This window comes from Daphnia magna, unplaced genomic scaffold, assembly GCF_020631705.1.
Source record: "Daphnia magna isolate NIES unplaced genomic scaffold, ASM2063170v1.1 Dm_contigs123, whole genome shotgun sequence".
Classification (NCBI taxonomy): Eukaryota; Metazoa; Arthropoda; class Branchiopoda; order Diplostraca; family Daphniidae; genus Daphnia; species Daphnia magna.
This window is the reverse complement of record NW_025533131.1, coordinates 204,960-224,201: the sequence shown is the minus strand read 5'-3', so window position 1 is coordinate 224,201 and position 19,242 is coordinate 204,960. Positions and strand designations below refer to the sequence as shown.

Below are 19,242 nucleotides of genomic sequence, written 5' to 3'. Positions count from 1 at the left end.
GGATCTAAGTTAAATGAGAAACAAGAACTAATTGATAAATATGGAAGGATAGTAGTTCCCATTATGAAAATAAGAGGAATCATGGAGGAAAATCATGACCACATATTAGCAGGACATTTAGGTATAACAAAAACTCTAGCAAGACTACAAAGGCAATACTCTTGGCCTAATATGCGATCTGATGTCATGGCATACGTTAACAGTTGTTTAAAGTGTGCAAGACGAAAAGCATTTGGCACGAGTAAAGCACCATTGCAACCTTTGCCACCTGTAGATAGGGTATGGGAAAGAATTGCAATGGATGTAGTTGGGCTAATTCAAGAAAGTGTTAAGGGATATAAATATATTTTAGTATTATCAGACTATGCCAGTAGATTTGTCTTTACATTTCCAATGAAAAATCAAACCGCACAAACAATAGTCAATATTCTAGTAAATAAGTTAATAACAAAATATGGAGCCCCAGAAATCGTGTTGACAGATCAAGGAACAAATTTTTTATCAAATATTGTTCAAGAAATTTGTAAATTATTTAAGATAAAACAGATGCGTACAACTGCATATCATCCACAAACCGATGGATTAGTAGAAAAGTTTAACAGAACGCTATGTGATATGCTTGCTTGTTATGTGGTAGACGAACCCGAGGAATGGGACAGATATCTGCCATTCGTCACATTCGCATACAACACGTCTAAACAAGCAACTCTTAAAGATAGCCCATTTTACCTTTTCTACGGAAGAGAACCCATTCTACCAAACGACATTAAGATCAACCGTCATTACGAAATGGAAGGAAATCAACATGAAGAATATTCACAAGCCGGGGAAAAAGGCACAAAAATTAGCAAACCAACATTTGTTCAAAGCTCAAACGAAGCAGAAAAAGTATTATGATGACGGGACAAAAAGTGTCAAGTACAATCCAGGTGATCTGGTACTATTAAAAGCACCACCCCAAGCCGGAAAATTTATAAATAGATGGAATGGTCCATTTAAAATCATACGCGGTTTCTCAGAAATTACGTACGAAATCCTAAACATTACAAATGAAAAACAAAAATCGATTGTTCACTGCAACCGACTTAAACCTTATATGGCACGAGATGTTCCGGCCAAATAAAAACAAGAGGTAGTCGGAGAGAAAGCTGAAACGACAGCCATTAGACGAAGACCAGGGAGGCCTAAAAAGCAACTTGGACTGGAACAACCCATAATATCATTTTTAGATCCAAGAATGCTATTCCCCAATCCAATAGACCAGACTAATTCTGACTTTAGGACAACCTCACGATATAATTTAAGATCGAGAAATCAGGCATCCAATTTCTAAAATGCAATTAATTTTTTTTTTAAACAGATGGAGACAAAGTTACTACTCATTTGCATTTTAACTACATTGCAAACAACCCACACAATCTTCTCGTCTGTATGCGATTGCAATTATGTTAAAACACGAGGAATTCTAGATATTAACTCACCATACTATTGCAAAAACCCCAGCACTAACCATCAACCACGTTACCTAACAAATTATACGCTAATGACTAAACAAAACCCGGTAAAAACTTGGAAAGGATGGACTTGCAAACAATGGATTAAGACAAAGAAAATAACCGGATCTTTCTGGATAGGGTCTTTTGACACAGTTTATTCACAGGAAACAAAATTACTCTCAGCAATTGAATGCTGGGAAATGGTAAATAATAAAAAAATGTGGGGGTAATCTTATGCAGGCAGGAACAACAACGTTGAGTTTTACATCAACTCCTACAGGGGAAGGGAAGTGGTATGCTATCAAGGAATACCATGCATTAAATTGCTTAGCGGAAGAGATAACATTAAAACAAGAGACACCAGAAAGCTTAGTGGAAAGTCCATTTGGATTTTTAAACACCACTCAGCAAGAAGGGGAGTATACACAAAATCATAACACCATAGTATGGGGAGATAGATCAATGAATTCATCAAATTCACAAATTATTTTTAAAGGTGAAGGGTATATAGAATTAACAAACTCAATGGTTAATGAAAACACTAGCCGTCTTCTAGATAATAACAAACAGATAGAAATAACTTTCTCTAACAAACCAGATATAAATAATAAAGAATTTACCCAACCTGGATTTAAAGTAGTAGGGATGCCTTTGGTATTTCTTATTTTTCCAGGAGAGACGACCACAAAGTTATATAAAAATTTTAAAATTTCATTACCATCCTGGGAGAACCAAGTAAATGTAGATACATGGTCTTGCAATGAATACGCAGACCCAGTAGCGAGCAAAGTAAAACGGTCGACTAATAACGAAATTGAATTTCTTGACAACCGTGCTGAAAAAGAAGCTAGGGGGAAAAGACTTTACAGCATATCGTATGCATGGGGTTCGATACGATTGGGACATCCTATAATAACAAACGTAGAAGAAAATGGAATAATGATTAAACAAGATACAATTGCGTATCTCATGGTTAATGGCTAATCAATAAACACGCAAGTATCAGTCCACAATCAATATGATATTCAAGATCCTTTGCCAACAGGAACAAAATTCGAATACATCGTAGATCACAGCATAAGGCTTATCAACACTAACATCTGCATCGTGGCAAATAAAAACAATCAAATTATGGCAGAAAATTGCACCGAAAACACATCAAGGTGGATACTGGATTTAACTAACTACCAAAGGATTTCTCTGGAAACAGGCCTATGCATCACCTTACATGATGAAGAAGAGGGACGAGTTAGATGGGCAACACTAAAAACATGCAGTAGACAGGGAACAATTAGTGAAAGTCAACAATGGGTTATCGAAATCCTAACAACAAACCCGGATGTGTTGGACAATTTCCCAGATGCATCCATTGACGAATTCGAAGAAATCCAGTTGGAACAGAGGACATCAGTAACAACAACCGTCAGTTCGCCAATTTTCGGAGGATTATTGAAACGGAACCATGGGAGAGGAAATATCATATGGGACATGATAGGATGGGGACTAATGAAACATGGTAAGTCACCCGATGAAAAATGTTTAACACACAATGGCGTTAACAAACCAATAACACTCGAAGCATGCGATCCTTATTGGATCAAATGTCAAACAAGCCTACAAAAATTATTAACAAGTAATGACCCCTTGGTGCAATCACAAACAACCAGGGCTAACTGTAGCGAAGCATCCAGCAAGGGCCAAGCCTTCGAATATTCCTCCGACTTCACGATAAGACCATTTAACACAAACAACTGCATTAAAGCAAACACAACGATGCTCATCCTGCACGAATGCTCAGATAAAAGTTCCATCTGGGGAACATTCGATCACACAGGAAAATTAATGGCCAGTGATAGAACAGGACTTCATTCAGGCGCTTCGGACCGGAAATGCCTAACAAGACGGCAAAACAACATTTAAAACAACAACGAAAAAATCAACTACTACCACAAAAAAACCGACTACAACCACAAAAAAACCGACAACAACCACACAAAAACAGACCACTACCACACAAAAACCGATCACCATCATTCAAAAACCAAGTACTACCACACTAAAAACAACCACTATCACACAAATACCACCCTCTACACCCAAATCAACTACAACATCAAAATCTACTACGAAATCAACAGAAGCAGAGAAATTACCAACAATAACATCAACAACCGCATCAACAACATTAACTAGTACATCACTCAAAACGACTATCACGACACAGTCATCTACAACTACAGAAAAAGTTAACACAGAAACCACAACGACAGACACAATAAAACCAAAATCTAACCAAGCTGAAATTATTCCGTCCACCGAGTCAACTATAAACTTAAAATAATTTACACCAAGTCAAATAAGAGAACAGCCAAGCGAAACAACAACCACTGAAATAACAAAATCAAAGGATAACGAAGAAAAACATATAGACAAAATTGAGAGACAACAGAATACAACCCGAGATAAGTCAGAATTTCAAGACAAAAATTCAAATGATCAATTTAAGGCTACAAGACACCAAAAAGAAAATACAGCACACGAAATTGTAGTAGATGACTATCGACCGCTAAATGACGCTAATACAAGTAACGGTCTACCAAAATCCACTGAGGAGCTAAGTGACTTGATAAAATACGAGCTTGGAAAAATGCCCGAGCAATACAAAATCAGTATTGAAACTGAACACGACAATAAATTGGCCAAGGAAATTCGGGATCTGTACTGCCAGTTATCAAAGATAAAACGAAAGCAAGCCATAATCTTAGCCCAAACAAATGGATTGCTTGCAGCCGCCGCACTCGGACTTCCAATGTGTACAAGGATATATGGTTTTTGTCAAGCCATGACATTGCAACAATGCGACCCAAAAAGGATATCACTATCAGCCAAAGAGACCAAGTGTGGTTTCCAGCCATTTTTCGTTTACGGAAAAAACAACTGTACGATAGGACTCGACGGATGGTCTATTCACCCGTATTCGGAGTGTTTTTGGAAATCACAATTGATAAACATCAACGGATACCCTCATACGTGGCAACATAACGCAACAGCAGGAGACTGGATTAAACAAGAGGCGACCATACACACCTCAAATCTGGATTTAATTGCAGAATTCGAAGAACTGCACTTAAACAGTTTCGACTATGGATTAAGGAACCACCCAGCTCATGGAACAATGGAAATGGAACAGCTGAACATCCTAAATTACCTGGTGGGACGAATTAATGAAGGCGAAGGCAAAGAGTTACCTGACATCCTAGTAACAGAAGAACAGGACAATCAAATCGGAAACATATTTTCCTGGTTTGACACCTTAAAAATCATGGCTCTCTCCGCGATAGGATTCATCCTATTTCTCATCTGTCTAAGAATTTTTATTGCCTGTAATCCTATTCCACGGATTAAGGAAAGCTTCAGACGACGCAAGTAATCACGTAACGTGAGCGAAAGTGATGGTCAAGAAATGGATTCCATGATACCAGAACCCATCTACAGCGCTGGAGGAGCAAATGAAAAACCGTTCATTAGAGAATTTGCACCATTAATGACATCAGCGACAGAAACACTAAAAGAAACCCTTACGTCGATAAACACACCGAGTGCACCAAAGAAAGAAAAATTGTATCCTATCGAAGAATTAAAATGGGAAAACGAGCAAAACAAGGAATGTACGGGAAGTCACACGACCTGCAGCTATGTCGTTGGCTACGGAATGGTGTGGGAGGATCTATGCAGATGTACTCCAGAAGACCATTTAAAACGCACAATTAACAAATAACGAATAAAAAAAAAAAAAAACAAAAAATCGTAGATGTAGTAAAGGATTTTATTTCCAATCAGTAGTTAAAACAAAAACAAAAAAAAAAAAAAACAAAAAAAAAAAAACAAAAAAACAAAAACAAAAAATAAAAACAAAAACAAAACCAAAACATAAAACCAATACAAAAACAAATAAAACACAAACAAATCCATAGTGCAAAATAGAGTACACCGACGGAAAACAAATCAATCTTCCTCAGCAGAATCAGTCAAATGATTCAAAACAGCCAATCGGACTTGACGGTGCTCAAGTCGTATCTGGATATCGGAATACGTCAGCTCCGGATATATAAACCGAAACCGAAGGATGATAAATATCATCCCCGGATTCTGCCCACCACAAGAACCGTGCGTGCAGCAGTGGAAGAATATCGCGAAGTCGGAATAAAAATTAAAAAAAGGAGGGGGGGAAGAAATAACATTCCATAAACCACTTTTCAGAAGAGAGAAATCGGGTACGAGACTGAAACTGCAACGACTATATAAAGAGGAGTCGTTAAAATCTAGCATTTACATATAAGGTAAGAAGCTTTTTCTTAAAAAGGAGGGATCAATTAAACAAAACATTCACATATACTGTAGAAAAGCTTCTCAGACTAGAAGATAGTTAAAAGACAAAGGACATCTAAAAAAAATTGTCATTCAAAGTAGATTTCTTTAGTAGATATTCGTAAGCAACCTTGAGCATGTTAGGGGTGGGTACTCCAACTATATAACAGACAAACAAGCAAGAAAAAATTTTTTGTTGTATTACCAACCTTCCACGGAAAAAACATTTAAAAAAAAATGAATCAAACCAAGAAAAACGAAGAACTAACAAATGTAGACTGGAGTGATAAAATCTTGATGACTTGGATTGAAGAAGATACCCCGCAATTAGAAATAAGTGAAACACTACCAACAGGAAATGACTGGGAAGACGAACTCTTAGCTAATCTTATGAGTAATGAAGCTAAAGGTGAGATACAAATTAGTGCGAACGCAAGTGAAAGTATGCAGGTATCACGGAATATAAATATGGAAGAAGACGTAACAAGATACAGCAAAAGTGACAGTGATTGTGAATTTATGCAAAAGAAAAGATATAACAATAGTGAAAGCGATTGTGAATTTAAGCAAGAGAAAAGTTCTATATCACCATTAGAAACGGAAGAAGAAGAAACATCATCGAGTAAAGTGGGTTACTACTATAGTAAAATAGAAAGTGACTTAGACCCATCGTCGTCAGACAGTGAAACGGTCGCCAACTGTAAGGTAGTAAGTGTAATCAACAACGAAGAAGAACAGGAAACTTGGTCATTACCAGTTCCTTTAATAACACAAACGGCCTACTGTAAAAACTGTATGATGAAAACATTCTCAGCTATGGACATGGAGATGACACGAAGAAGAATCGTCACCATAACGATGTTGATGAAAGGAGAGTTCAACTACAATTTGCTGGAAGTATCAAGAGAAATGATCAGAAACCACCTACTAGAAGCAAGAGAAAATGGGAAAAACATAAAACAAATTCTGGACACTGTTTTCCCCAATGGAACAACATTATTACACGGGAGTGTGATAAAAGAAAGATTCGACGTGACGGATATGTTCCTTCAATACGGAGCTGATAGCAATATTTACGAGGAGGGGATGACAATAGCACACCGAGCAGCAGCGGATAATAATGTCCATTTACTCCGTATTCTATCCCATCACGGTAACACATTCAACATCCAAAACAACATGGGAGAGCCACCATTACTAGTGGCTATAGCTCTCAATAATATGGAATGTGTAAAATATTTGTGGATGGATCGAATTATTGTGCACCAAACGCTGGATGAAGAAACAGTGTTACATTATGCTGCTAAATATAACAACAAATTCGTCGCGGAAGTATGTCCAGCGGAATTCATCAATAGGAGATCACGCACATCAAAGGAAACTGCATTGCAAATAGCTGTAAGGTACAGACATACGGATATTATAGAAATATTGTTACGTCGAGGAGCTCGAGATGATAACCTCAATACGGACGGAAAATATGCACAGGACTATATAGATGACGAAACTAGCATTCGAAATCTATTCCGATAATTCCGAGTGCTAAAAAGAAAAAATAAGTGTACCAACAGCCAGACATCATCTAAAAGAAAATAACACCCCATTATTTTAATCAGCGCAAAAAGTTACCAATGCTACAATATTTTAGACGCTTCTTATAAATATATATTATGGCGCAATTCACGTTGCTTTTCCTAAGACCTGAAGTCTGCACACAAAGGTGAAATTGGAGGACCAATTATCCTGCTGCAAGGGGGGGAAAGAATGTAACGAGCCAACTGCATTATTTACGCTTTACAGAAGATGGCAAATCTGCACGGACATTGAGTGTACGCAAGGTGTACACCAAGGCAACGCCCACATGACCAACTGACCACACGCCACCGTCATCTAAGCCCCACCCAATGTGCCACTTGCTATTCTGTATAAAAGCAATGTTATTCACAACAATATTCAGAGTAGTGTCATGCTTCTTGGTTTTGTTGTATTGCTATTGTAGAAGTCAAATAAATACACGACTGGCAAATCTTACACCTGTAACAAAATTCTCGTGACTAAGGGTTTTTCGGTCGGACACCTCTTATTACCTTTTGGGGAAAATCCATGCATCGCGAACATCAAACTTGTAAATTTCTCAAGAACTGATCAATGGCTAAACAGAGGTACTGTTTTGGGAAAGTTAGATACAGTCGAGGTAATGAGGAAGCAACTTGATGAAGCAGATCGCCTCAACGAACCGACGGTGGGCTTACTTTCCATAGCTGACCCTACGACACCCTTCGCCGACGTTATTAACAAACAATTGCCGTCGGCTGATCATCGCGCAGTTCTGCACCTACAGAATCGTTTTTCTGATTGTTTTGCCTCTTCTAACAGCGATCTCGGACGGTCCAACATAGTGCAGCACCGCATAGACACTATGAATAGCACACCCATTCACCAACCCCCATATAAGAGCGCATGGAAGCAGCGTGAGGTGATAGAGTCCCAAGTTCAGGACATGATTAGGGATCAAGTGATTGAGCCATCGAGTGGTCCCTGGGCTTCCCCAGTTGTGCTTGTGAAAAAAAAGGACGGCTCATGGCGCTTTTGCGTCGATTACCGGAAGTTAAATGCCGTCACCACCAGGGATGTGTACCCACTACCCCGAATCGAAGACGCCCTCAGTCGCCTGAAAGGGACCCGCTATTTTTCAATAATGGACATGCAGGCGGGGTACTGGCAGGTGGGGCTAAATGAGAAAGATAAAGAGAAAACGGCGTTTGTCACCGCGGACGGGCTTTATTAGTTCCGCGTCATGGCGTTCGGGTTGGCTAATGCGCCCGCAACATTTCAACGAATGATGGACGTACTCCTAGCCGGGCTAAAATGGAACACCTGCCTCGTTTACTTGGATGATATCGTTATTTTCTCCCAAACCATCCCAAAACACCTATCGTGTCTTGAGACCGTTCTGTTGCGATTCCGGGAAGTGGGTCTAAAATTAAAATTATGAAAGTGCTCATTTTTGGCTACTCACTTGAAAGTGTTGGGGTACATTGTAAGTGGGACAGGCCTATAACCCGATCCAGCAAAGATTGAGGCTGTTCAGAATTTCCCGGTACCCTCCACTCGTTTGAAAGATGTACAAAGCTTTTTAGGGCTTTGTACGTACTATCGGAAGTTCATCCGCAACTTTGCTGTGTTGGCGCGACCCTTGACCAACCTGACTCGGAAGAACACACCTTTTCATTGGACAGATGAACACCAGTCTAGCTTCGATGCGCTTAAGAAAGCTCTGCTTAGTCCCCCTATTTTAGGACACCCTAACAATAATCTACCCATGGAAATCCATTGTGATGCGTGCGGTTTTGGTTTAGGTACCGTGCTGGTCCAACGTCAAGAAGGGGCCGAACGAGTCATTTCGTATGCCAGTAGGCTCATGAAGAGGGCTGAATCGAATTACTCGGTGTCGGAGCAGGAATGTCTGGCATTAATTTTTGCTGTCGACAGGTTCAAATCATACCTATGAGGGATGAAGGTGTTAGTACTCACTGACCACCATGCCCTATGCTGGCTAATGAAGAAAAAGAACTTGGCCGGCAGGTTGGCACGATGGAGTTTACAATTGCAGGACTTAGATCTTGAAATTGTGCACCGCAGTGGGCACCTTCATTTAGACGCAGATGCCTTATCCCGTAACCCCGTTGCACCCCCTGAAGATACCCCAGAGATTCCTCTACTATCCCTCCAAACTGTCGATAAAGAAAGTATCAAGGCCGAACAGGAAATGTCAGGCTGGTGGAGACCAATAATACTTGGTCTACGAGAAAAAGACCCCACAAATCTTACTCGTAAGCTTATTCGGCACTATGAAATACGGGAGGGACTCTTGTATCATCGTGTTATAAAAAATGGGAGGGCATACTATCGACTCTGTCTAATTCCATCTCTCGTTGAGCCAGTGCTGCTTGCTTGCAATGATGACGTAACCGCTGGCCATCTTGGGGTCACACGAACTTTAGATAAGATCCAAAAGCGATATTTTTGGCCCAAAATGTCACGTAAAATTTTTCATTATGTACAAACTTGCACAGATTGCCAAACAAAAAAAGACCTGTCGGAAAAGCGAATGGGATGTTACGTCCGATTTCTACCCAGCAACCATTCCAAAGAGTAGGGATAGAACTGATCGGCCCCTTTCCCTCTCCCGTTTGAAAAATAAGTATGTCATCATAGCGATAGATTACCTGACAAAATGGGTAATTGCCCAACCTGTACGAAGCGCAAAGACTAAAGACGTAGTGGATTTTTTCGTACGTCATGTGGTGTTACAGCACGGGGCCCCATCCATCCTTATCTCGGACAGGGGTAAATGCTTAACATCGGAGTTCGCGAATCAGCTGTTTCAGACCCTCTAAACAAACCACCTAGTTACGGCGGCCTACCACCCCCAATGCAACGGCCTCGTAGAACGATTTAATCACACCTTCGCCGAGATGCTGTCGATGTATGTTAGTTCATGTCATGACGATTGGGACGAATTTATCGACTTTGTGGTATTCGCTTATAACACCAGCCACCAAGAGTCCACAAGTGTTAGTTTACTCTACGGGCGTGAAGCCGTACTACCCATAGACGTAGTTTTAGGTAACAACTCCAACCCGATCGCAAGCGGGGATGACCCTAGTGAGCGAATCCGGAATCTTGCCGGTCATCTCGAAACCATTCGACGAATTGTCAGAAAGCGCCTCGACGCAGTGCAAAATCGTCAAAAAGAACGTTACGATGACCATCGGAAAAATGTGTCGTTCGCGGTGGGAAGCCTGGTATGGATTTATCGCCCCTATCGAAAGAAAGGACGGTCTGAAAAACTCCTGCACCGGTACCACGGACCCTTTAAGATAGTGCGAAAGGTATCCGATTTACACTACATCGTCGCTCCGATTAGTGGACGAAGAAAACTTCAAGAAAGAGTACACGTGGCAAATCTAAAGCCCTGTTTACAGAGGCGTTTAACGCCTCTGTCGAAGCCTGCTGTAACAGCATCAAATACGATCAATGAAAAACATCAGTGCTTCGAGAAATCGCAACGGTGGTGGCCAGCGAGTATCCCCAACCGCATGTAGGAACATCTAGCGTCCCGCATAAATCAATTGCAAAATCGGTGAACGAGGAGCTTCGGGCGAGTGAAGATACAGCTGAACCACAAGTGACAAAGCGCATAACACGTTCCCAAAGTCGAGCTCAGCGCGACAGACAAAAAGACGAAGTATGCACATAGAACAAACTTGAGCTGAAACCAGAGGTACTGTCGTGCAGGATTGCAGAGCAATCTGGTTTAATGGCAGAGCCACTGGAACCAATGAGCAAGTAGTGAGAAGTAAGAGGCCGGCCGGCAAGAAAGAAAGGTGTGACAGAGCTCAGCCTGAACCCATGGTTGCGCTCAGCGCGTTACTCAAAATCGCGAAAAACTAAATTCTGCATACGAATAACTATGACCAATGTTGTGATCCAAGTAAAAAAAAAAAAAAAAAAATTTCTTTTATACCGTTAACATTGTTTCAATCAATTCAATGATCGAGGTCGATCATTTTTCCGCGGTGGAGGTAATTTTCACGTATAGATAACGTTTATGGTGGAGGCTGTAAATTGTAGCGAATTCATGTAAACGTATTTGTCCATTTTGCCCTTGTATTCCGAGAAAAAGACGTGTTCCAACGTCGGGACGGAGACAAGGTAGCGGACTTCTTTTTGCTCTTTTCTCGGGTAGTAGTTTTAAGTTTAGTTTCTGATCCGAGACTAGTAAGTTTAGTGTTCGAACCAAGTGTTCTTATTGTGTGTGGTAGTGTAGAGTGCGATCCATGTGTTCTTGTGTAGTGGTGGTGGGCGCTATCAGTATAGTTTTAGTCCGTAGCTACTGATAGCGAACGGTGAACCTGCCGCCCGGCTGTAGTGTCGATTCAGCCAGTGGCCCGGTGAACGATTCGTATTAGTTGCCCAATCTACGTAGTGTCACAGTCCCCTCGTGCGTTGTAATTATGTGCGTAACAATATCACAGTGTATTCACATTGAATACAAGTATATTTGATTCTATTTACATGTAGAAGTATAAACTCATAATATAAAAGTGTATACACATTGAATACAAGTATATTTGATCCTGTTTACATATAAAACTAAAAACTCATGGTATCACAGTGTATTCACATTGAATACAAGTATATTTGATTCTGTTTACATGTAGAAGTATAAACTCATGGTATCACAGTGTATTCACATTGAATACAAGTATATTCGATCCTGTTTACATATAGAGGTAAAAACTCTTGGTATCACAGTGTATTCACATTGAAAACAAGTATATTTGATCCTGTTTACATATAAAACTAAAAACTCATGGTATCACAGTGTATTCACATTCAGTACAAGTATATTTGATCCTGTTTACATACCCTGCTAACACGGCTGGTCTGATATCCGCCTATGCGACGTATGTTCATCCATTCTTCGTCGCGTCTTTTTTTCGTCCAAAAAATACGACGATAGTGCGTATTTTTCACGTCTTTTTACGATGTTTCTATCTTGTCTCTTTTGTATTAGTTTTAACTGTCTAATAGACGTGCTAATTTGCCACAAACTGGATATATTTTCCGTGTGTACAAATTACGTCCATTAGATGACCAATTTAAATATTTATTTATGTTAAAAAAGATAACTTATGGCGCTGACGTACTTTATAAAAAATATCGCGGCAAATTCAAAAGGTAAAAGCTTTCTACATTTTCCACTTGTATTTTTATGTATTGCAACATTTGAATAAATAACATTACAACATTTCAATCAATGATCATTTAGCAAACGAGCTAGAACAAAGAGGTGACAAAAAAAAATCGTTGATGCAGTTTGGTTTCTTGATGCCACAAAATACTGCAACTACAATTAGTTCGGCATATTCTACGTTGTATAACTTCCCCACAATGGGCCAAAAACTGTTCCCACTACTTTTAACTAAAGGGAGCCCATCGATATTCCATATAAATTGCAAAACATTTGGAATGTCCTTTGAGTTCAAAAGAGCCAAAACAACAGCAAGAGTCGAAGCTATGCCAAAATTGAAGTAGGAACCAGGCTCAACAACTCTACATTGAATTCTGGATTTCAGTGACTTGAGCAGTGTTCTCGAGTCCAAGGGAAGATACGCCAGACCAGCTTCTCTGTTTAAACGCTTCAATAGGTTCGAGACATGAGCTCTTGGTATGTTGCAATCCAGTACCCATTCAGCAAGACTCCGTCTCACAGCTTCTTCATGAGAAACATCAATGTTCTCATCATTTAAATTGACCAGCCAATCATTGACGTAGTCATCTGGGATGGATGATTCCCTAACAGATTTGTGGTAAGAATCATCTTCCTCCAAAGGTTCCTCCCAGTCAAGATTTTCATTGTTCATGAAATGTTGGTAATCTGTGGTATAACCTGAAGCACCTGAAGCCTGACTGTCACCTTTAAGAAAATTGGGATGGCCTGGGAATAAACATAAATGAATAAGGATTGTGATTCATAATGTTGCTGTGTTACCATTAAACTCATTGCTCATTGATGTTGTCCCAACACTTGCTAGAGGAAGATGTAAGTGTTCATCGGTGTTGACACTCTTGCTTGATGTAGTTTCGCTGTTGACAACTTCAGCTGCGAGTACATTTTCATCACCTAACATTAAACAGAAATATATTAGGATATCAATATACACCACATTATTATTCTATAGAAGTAGTATTACCAATCAACTCTATCCTCAATGCTGGTGTAACACTTGTTGGTGATGGAGGCAAGTCATTGCTGATGTTCACAGTCCCGTCAGTTGCCTCACAATGAGTTCCAACATCATATGTTAGTAAATTCTGACTCCCTATAATGAAAGTCATAAAATTAATGAAGATTACAACACACCCCAGCCATGGAGTAACATTCAACATTGCATTTACTAAACATGGTTTACTAGAACGGAGTTTTCAATCAAATTTACTTACAAAGCAATCCATCAATGTATTTGTTTGTGTATTCTTTTTTCCGTCTCAGTGTTTGGCGGTATCCCACTTCTATTTTCTTGGTCCGAACAGCATTACGGTCATCCTGTTTTCCATCAGCCATTATTTTAACACCAGGCAGCATGGAAAATTAGATAGACATTTTAAATTTTTAGTCTGTTCGCCTCAACTCAAAAAGATAAACGAGTGTAATGCCATCGACATAGTGGCTGCTCTAACCACAACCAGTCAAAGATTGTCTAACTTCTTTGATTACACTTTTTGTTTTACCTGATGTTTTGGCATAATACGTTAAATTATTATTAACGAATTAAGCCAATTTTTTAAATTTCTGATATTTAAATATATACTCCATTTTATAGTTCAAAATAGAATGTAAAATTTAAATAAGATTCTTACTTTCACCACAGTCGCTTGTTTGCGCCCCCCGCCCAGCATCCGGTAGCAGACTAGTAAAAGTAGTCGCGTGGTTGGTTTTTTGTTTTAGATTTGCTTTTAGTACAACACATACCACATTCTTGAACTGGTTAATACCATTCTTGATTGCACTATATATTTCGAATGATGGATTCTCAAACTCAAAGTAGTGTAAGTAATTATTCAATCGCATTGCCAACGATGGAATTCGACGGCCTACCTGTTAAAGATATCGAATCGCTACGATTGTTGGAGATAAAGCTGTTGGACCCAGCTACTTTCAAAGAATTTGTGAGTAATTGCTGGCAATATATCTATCTCGTGTAACTTGGATTTCATTTTATTATGATATGCAGGCATTGATGGTCAGTCGTATTGGTGGAAATGGAGCGGCCAATTTTGTCGATCGAGCCTGGGACGAAATTCTTAGTGTAAATGCTAAAGCAAGTTGCAATTGAAAAGGTGCAAAGCGTAAGGGAACTGATCAAAAGTATGGCCTAGAAAATTCCACAGTTACTGCAGCAGTATTCAGTGAGTATTTTGTTAGTTATCTCTCCTCTAGTTCGTAATATTTACAACACAAAAACGTATTTTTCAGAAGCCGTACTGGATAAGTTTTCCGGTTCGGACAAAAACGAATTGACAAATTTTACGAAACTTGCAGTGAAGCACGCGCCCGGGAAACAAAGGAAACAGAACGCCGCTGCTGCCGTTGCTGAAGAAGACGAACCACTTGGATAAACACAAGGTGTGCCAGATTTGATAATTGCTTCTGTAAATTCTAACCTTTATCGTGTGTTTGTGTATTCTTATAGTTCTGTATGCCATTCAAGAGAATCAGCTTGAATGGTCAGCCAAATTTTTGCATCAAGACAAAACTGCGATCTTCGGAAGAAAACACATCGACAACAGGATATTCTTGAAAAAATACCTGTAGTTTGTCTTCTCGTATATTGCCGGTTCAATCGAAGAATTGTTGATTCTTTTGATGTTCTTTGTCCGTTTTTTCATTTGTGTTGATTGACCTCCCTTGTTGTCATCAAACTCGTCTCAACACACTAAATAATCTGGAATTGTCTTACACTTAGGGGAGAACGGGGTCAACTTGGACACGGGTCATATTGGACAAAGACCCTAAGTGCTACATGTTATGGTAAAAAAATTTTTTTTTTAATTTTTGTATTGACTGCAATGTTTAACGTTCTAGAAAAAATATTGATTAAAATCGAATCATTTTTGTTCTTGTTATCACAGAATTAAAAAAATGGCCCTGTTTGATGTAATATTCTTCCCTATTACTGTAAGCCTTTTTAAAGTGAAAAACACTACAAATGAATGAAATAATGATATGTGAAATAGCCAATTCATTTCTTTAATGATTGATAAAAAACTTAAATTTTAATGCCTTTCCAGTGTTAAGTTATTAACGAAATACTAAATAGCACCGGGTTGGGTCATTTTGGACACACAGTTTGGGGGTCATATCGGACAACTTCGATATTGGAGTGGGAGGTGCTTGTGGAGAAGCCATATACGCCCGTTTGTTTGTCGATACTTGATACTCTGTTAAGCCCTCCCATTTTACTCTACCCGCCTACAAATTGTCCATTTCAGCCCCCTATTTTTCATTTCTATTGCAAATATTTCAATATGAATGAATAAAATATTGAATAAGCAGTCTACCCATATTTTTTTTAAATTTATTTTATGTCTCCTTATGAGGAAAACTGGCAGTGTCCAATCTCACACCGTCCCTGTCCAGTTTCGACCCGCCGTTTAAATAAAAACTAAAAAAAACCGACTTCATTAAAATCCTTATAACTCGTTTATTTTAAGACTTAAAAATTACAAAAAAATTGTGGAGTTACCCAAGAAGGTGCTGCACCATTAAAAAAAATAAATATTAGAAAAAGAACATAGAAATCTAAATAAAGAGGAAAGAAATTTTTTGTCAAGTTTGACCCCGTTCTCCCCTATCGCTATATTTGTAAGTGGAAAATACAACGAGTATTACATTTAATTCATGGCAAACTTTATTTAATTTAAATGTATTTCGGCTGTACATATTTCGGCTGTACATATTTCGGCTAAATTGGATGTAGGGTGGAGAGTCCAAAACATGGACAAACAGTGTATAACCTACATCCAAATGTGGCCAGGGTAAAATTTCAAACACGTCCACATCTTGTCCATTTGAATATCCTATAAACGTAAAACAATTACGTAGAAAGATGTGACATTAGGACAGACATTCAACGTACCATGGATAACCAAAATGTATATCCAATCGTCCAATATGGATAGCAGGGGTACGTTGTTGAGATGTAAGCGTGCTAGCAGGGTATTGTCACACTTGACTTGAAAACGTTTGCATTTTTCTTAACACAGAAAAAGGGAATACAATGATTACACGAATAATAAATTGAATCCTTACTTTTACTAAGCGTCTAGTTAGGGGAAAAGAGAGCGACAAATAATGGAAAAACAGTGGGTTTTATACTAGCTTTGAAATTACGCTCTCTCCCTAAGGTTAATAGATTTTGCTGCACATTCTAAAGCTATTCTGGAACTTCTACTTAATTAGGGAGTAATGTCTGATAACATAACAGAAAGTAGAACATTCGTAACTATAGCGTTTGAGTTTGGCGCTTCTAGGAACAGATAGGGACATCTGCTGTTGTTCCCCCGCGACAGGTCCCCCTTCTTTAAGACAGGCGACCCGACTGTACTACAAAATAGCATTTAATGCGGAACAACCTGGAAAAAAGTGGGAAAAAACCAAAGAATTGGAAGAGTTTTCTAAAGTTAATCATCTTCATAGCCAAAGAAAGGTAATAGCGCGAGATGAAACAAGGTCATGACGAAGGTCGTAACCAAACATTGATAAGACATTTAAAAAAATTAGAAGTGGATAACAGTATAACATAAGATGACAATTCCAGAATACTTGTATAGTGTTTTTTCAGCCTCTGAAAAATGTTCAGCTACTCTGACGTTGTGGAAAGTCTTTGCGTTTTCGAGTGCGCTCTTGTGAGTTTTGTCGACTCAACGTTCGACAATCAACGTAGTTGTTACAGCCGCTTACTTCCAAGTGACCGTGTGTTTTTCTTCACCATTCTTGCGGAAGTTCAACGGACTGGTGCTCGATTGAGCTTTTCACCATCCGTAAGCACTGTCTGGTTTGCAGATTATTATTTCGGGTAACAAGTAATTTTCCTTGCTTTCTTTTTAACAAAAGCTCCTCTTTCTTCTAGCACTTATTCAGGCTACGCCAAGTATCGCGATTTGTTTTGTATGACTCATGCGCGCCTTCTCTGGTGGATTGAGTCTGATGAGGACATTTTCCATCCAACTCCGCACCGTTCTGATTTCTACACTGAAGTAACACAGGCTGAAATGGATAATCGTCTGGCCGCGCGTCAGACGTAGAACGATGTTTTGGAATCGTTCAACATGGAGACTCCCAGTCCAAACGATTTCCATTTGCTACGGGAGTTTTTCCGTAGCTTAACTTCTCTACTGGATTACATTAAAGATCAATTAAATGAATAGCGATGTAAGTTTTTCTATGGATTTTCCATAAACTTTTTTCTACTGGAAATGTCTTTTTTCTTTCTTCAGTATGACAAAATGGTTACGCCTCTTGCATCTCTAGCTCCTCCCTCCCGCAGTCTCCAGGGGGAGGGTTGTCGTATCGCTCATGTACGGCCAAGCGTACACTGAGTGTATACAATTTGTATGCTAAAGCAATTAACCCTAAGGCAATAAGTGAGATTGCAGACACCAATTCGTAAGGGTAGCGTATAGAAGATGTTTCTTTCTGTTTTTTCGTTTCAGTGATGAGATTGTGAATTTGCTCTTCGGTCATTTCCGTTGAAAGACTGGCTTGAGCATTACGATGAAGCAGTTGACTAATGATGTCTATTGAAGAGGTGTTTTCTCGCGGAAGTTCCACGAAGGTATGTTTCTTGTTTTTAGTAATGTTGACATCTTGAGAAAAAATTTCAACTGTTGGTAGGACAACTGCTTGCAATTTTGGTGCCATTATGTTGCCTTCCATACTAGCCGGGAATACCCACTCTTCTGTACGAGCAGTGCATCCCAAAGGTATTTCAAACATTCCTACAGGCGGCAATGTTGTTGTTCTTAGTTTTTGCTGCTCACCACCAGATGGACACGAAAATACAATTTCGTGTGGCTTTGTTGCTGAATAAACCCTTTGGTTGGATCCCATGTAAACGACTTCAGGACCGCGCCATTCCGTAAATTTCTTTCTGCATTGTGTGTTAATTCTTGGTGTATCATTCATGAACACAGCTATTGCACAGGATTTTCGAGCAGTTCTTTTGCTGACACCGGCATGGAACTTGCATAGCGAGTGTCCTATCTTGCTACAGTCTTTAATGTTGTCTTTGGAAAGTTCCAAAAATGTTTCGAGATCTCCTGACACAGCAAGGTAATCTGGTAAATTTACAAACAAGACGCCATGAGTTCCATTATCTGTTGATCCTGGTAGGTTGATAATCTGGAAGAGCTTGTACGGCTGAGCGTGGTCAAAAATAGGAACATATATGAAGAGGCGAAAGGAATTTTCCATGGCTGCAACCGAGACAGTAGACTCTCGGTAAGCGACCCAAAGTTCGTCACTTGGAATAGACCATCCTCTTAGTAATTGACCATTGATTGTTTTAACAACTTTATTGAATTTAGCTGGAGAGATTATTTGAGGGGCCAAATGCCCGTTGGCTAGAAGACTAAAGCCGACGTCGAGACTATCAGCAAGTTGTTGTAGCCACAGCAAGATTTGATTCATTGCTTCAAACGTTTCATCCAGTTGGAAAAAGTATTCGAAGTGACTCAGTTCTAAGTCTTCCATGTCAGCTATTTTTTCCATTATGTTTGTGGTCACATTTTTCAGCATGGAGTATTG

General features: G+C 39.3%; 1 protein-coding gene and 1 pseudogene across 1 annotated transcript; one reads left to right on the top strand and one right to left on the bottom strand.

The window, feature by feature from the left end:
• The first annotated feature begins 2,627 nt into the window (after positions 1-2,627).
• LOC116926890 lies at positions 2,628-4,926 on the top strand (annotated as a pseudogene).
• Positions 4,927-12,694: 7,768 nt separating this feature from the next.
• On the bottom strand, positions 12,695-14,043 carry LOC116935855. The gene is made up of 4 exons (XM_032943079.2): positions 13,878-14,043; positions 13,628-13,756; positions 13,426-13,557; positions 12,695-13,371 (listed from the first exon to the last, which is right to left on the bottom strand). The coding sequence occupies exons 1-4, from the start codon at positions 14,017-14,019 to the stop codon at positions 12,695-12,697; spliced, it is 1,080 nt and encodes a 359-aa protein (XP_032798970.2). The 5' UTR covers positions 14,020-14,043.
• Positions 14,044-19,242: the final 5,199 nt, after the last annotated feature.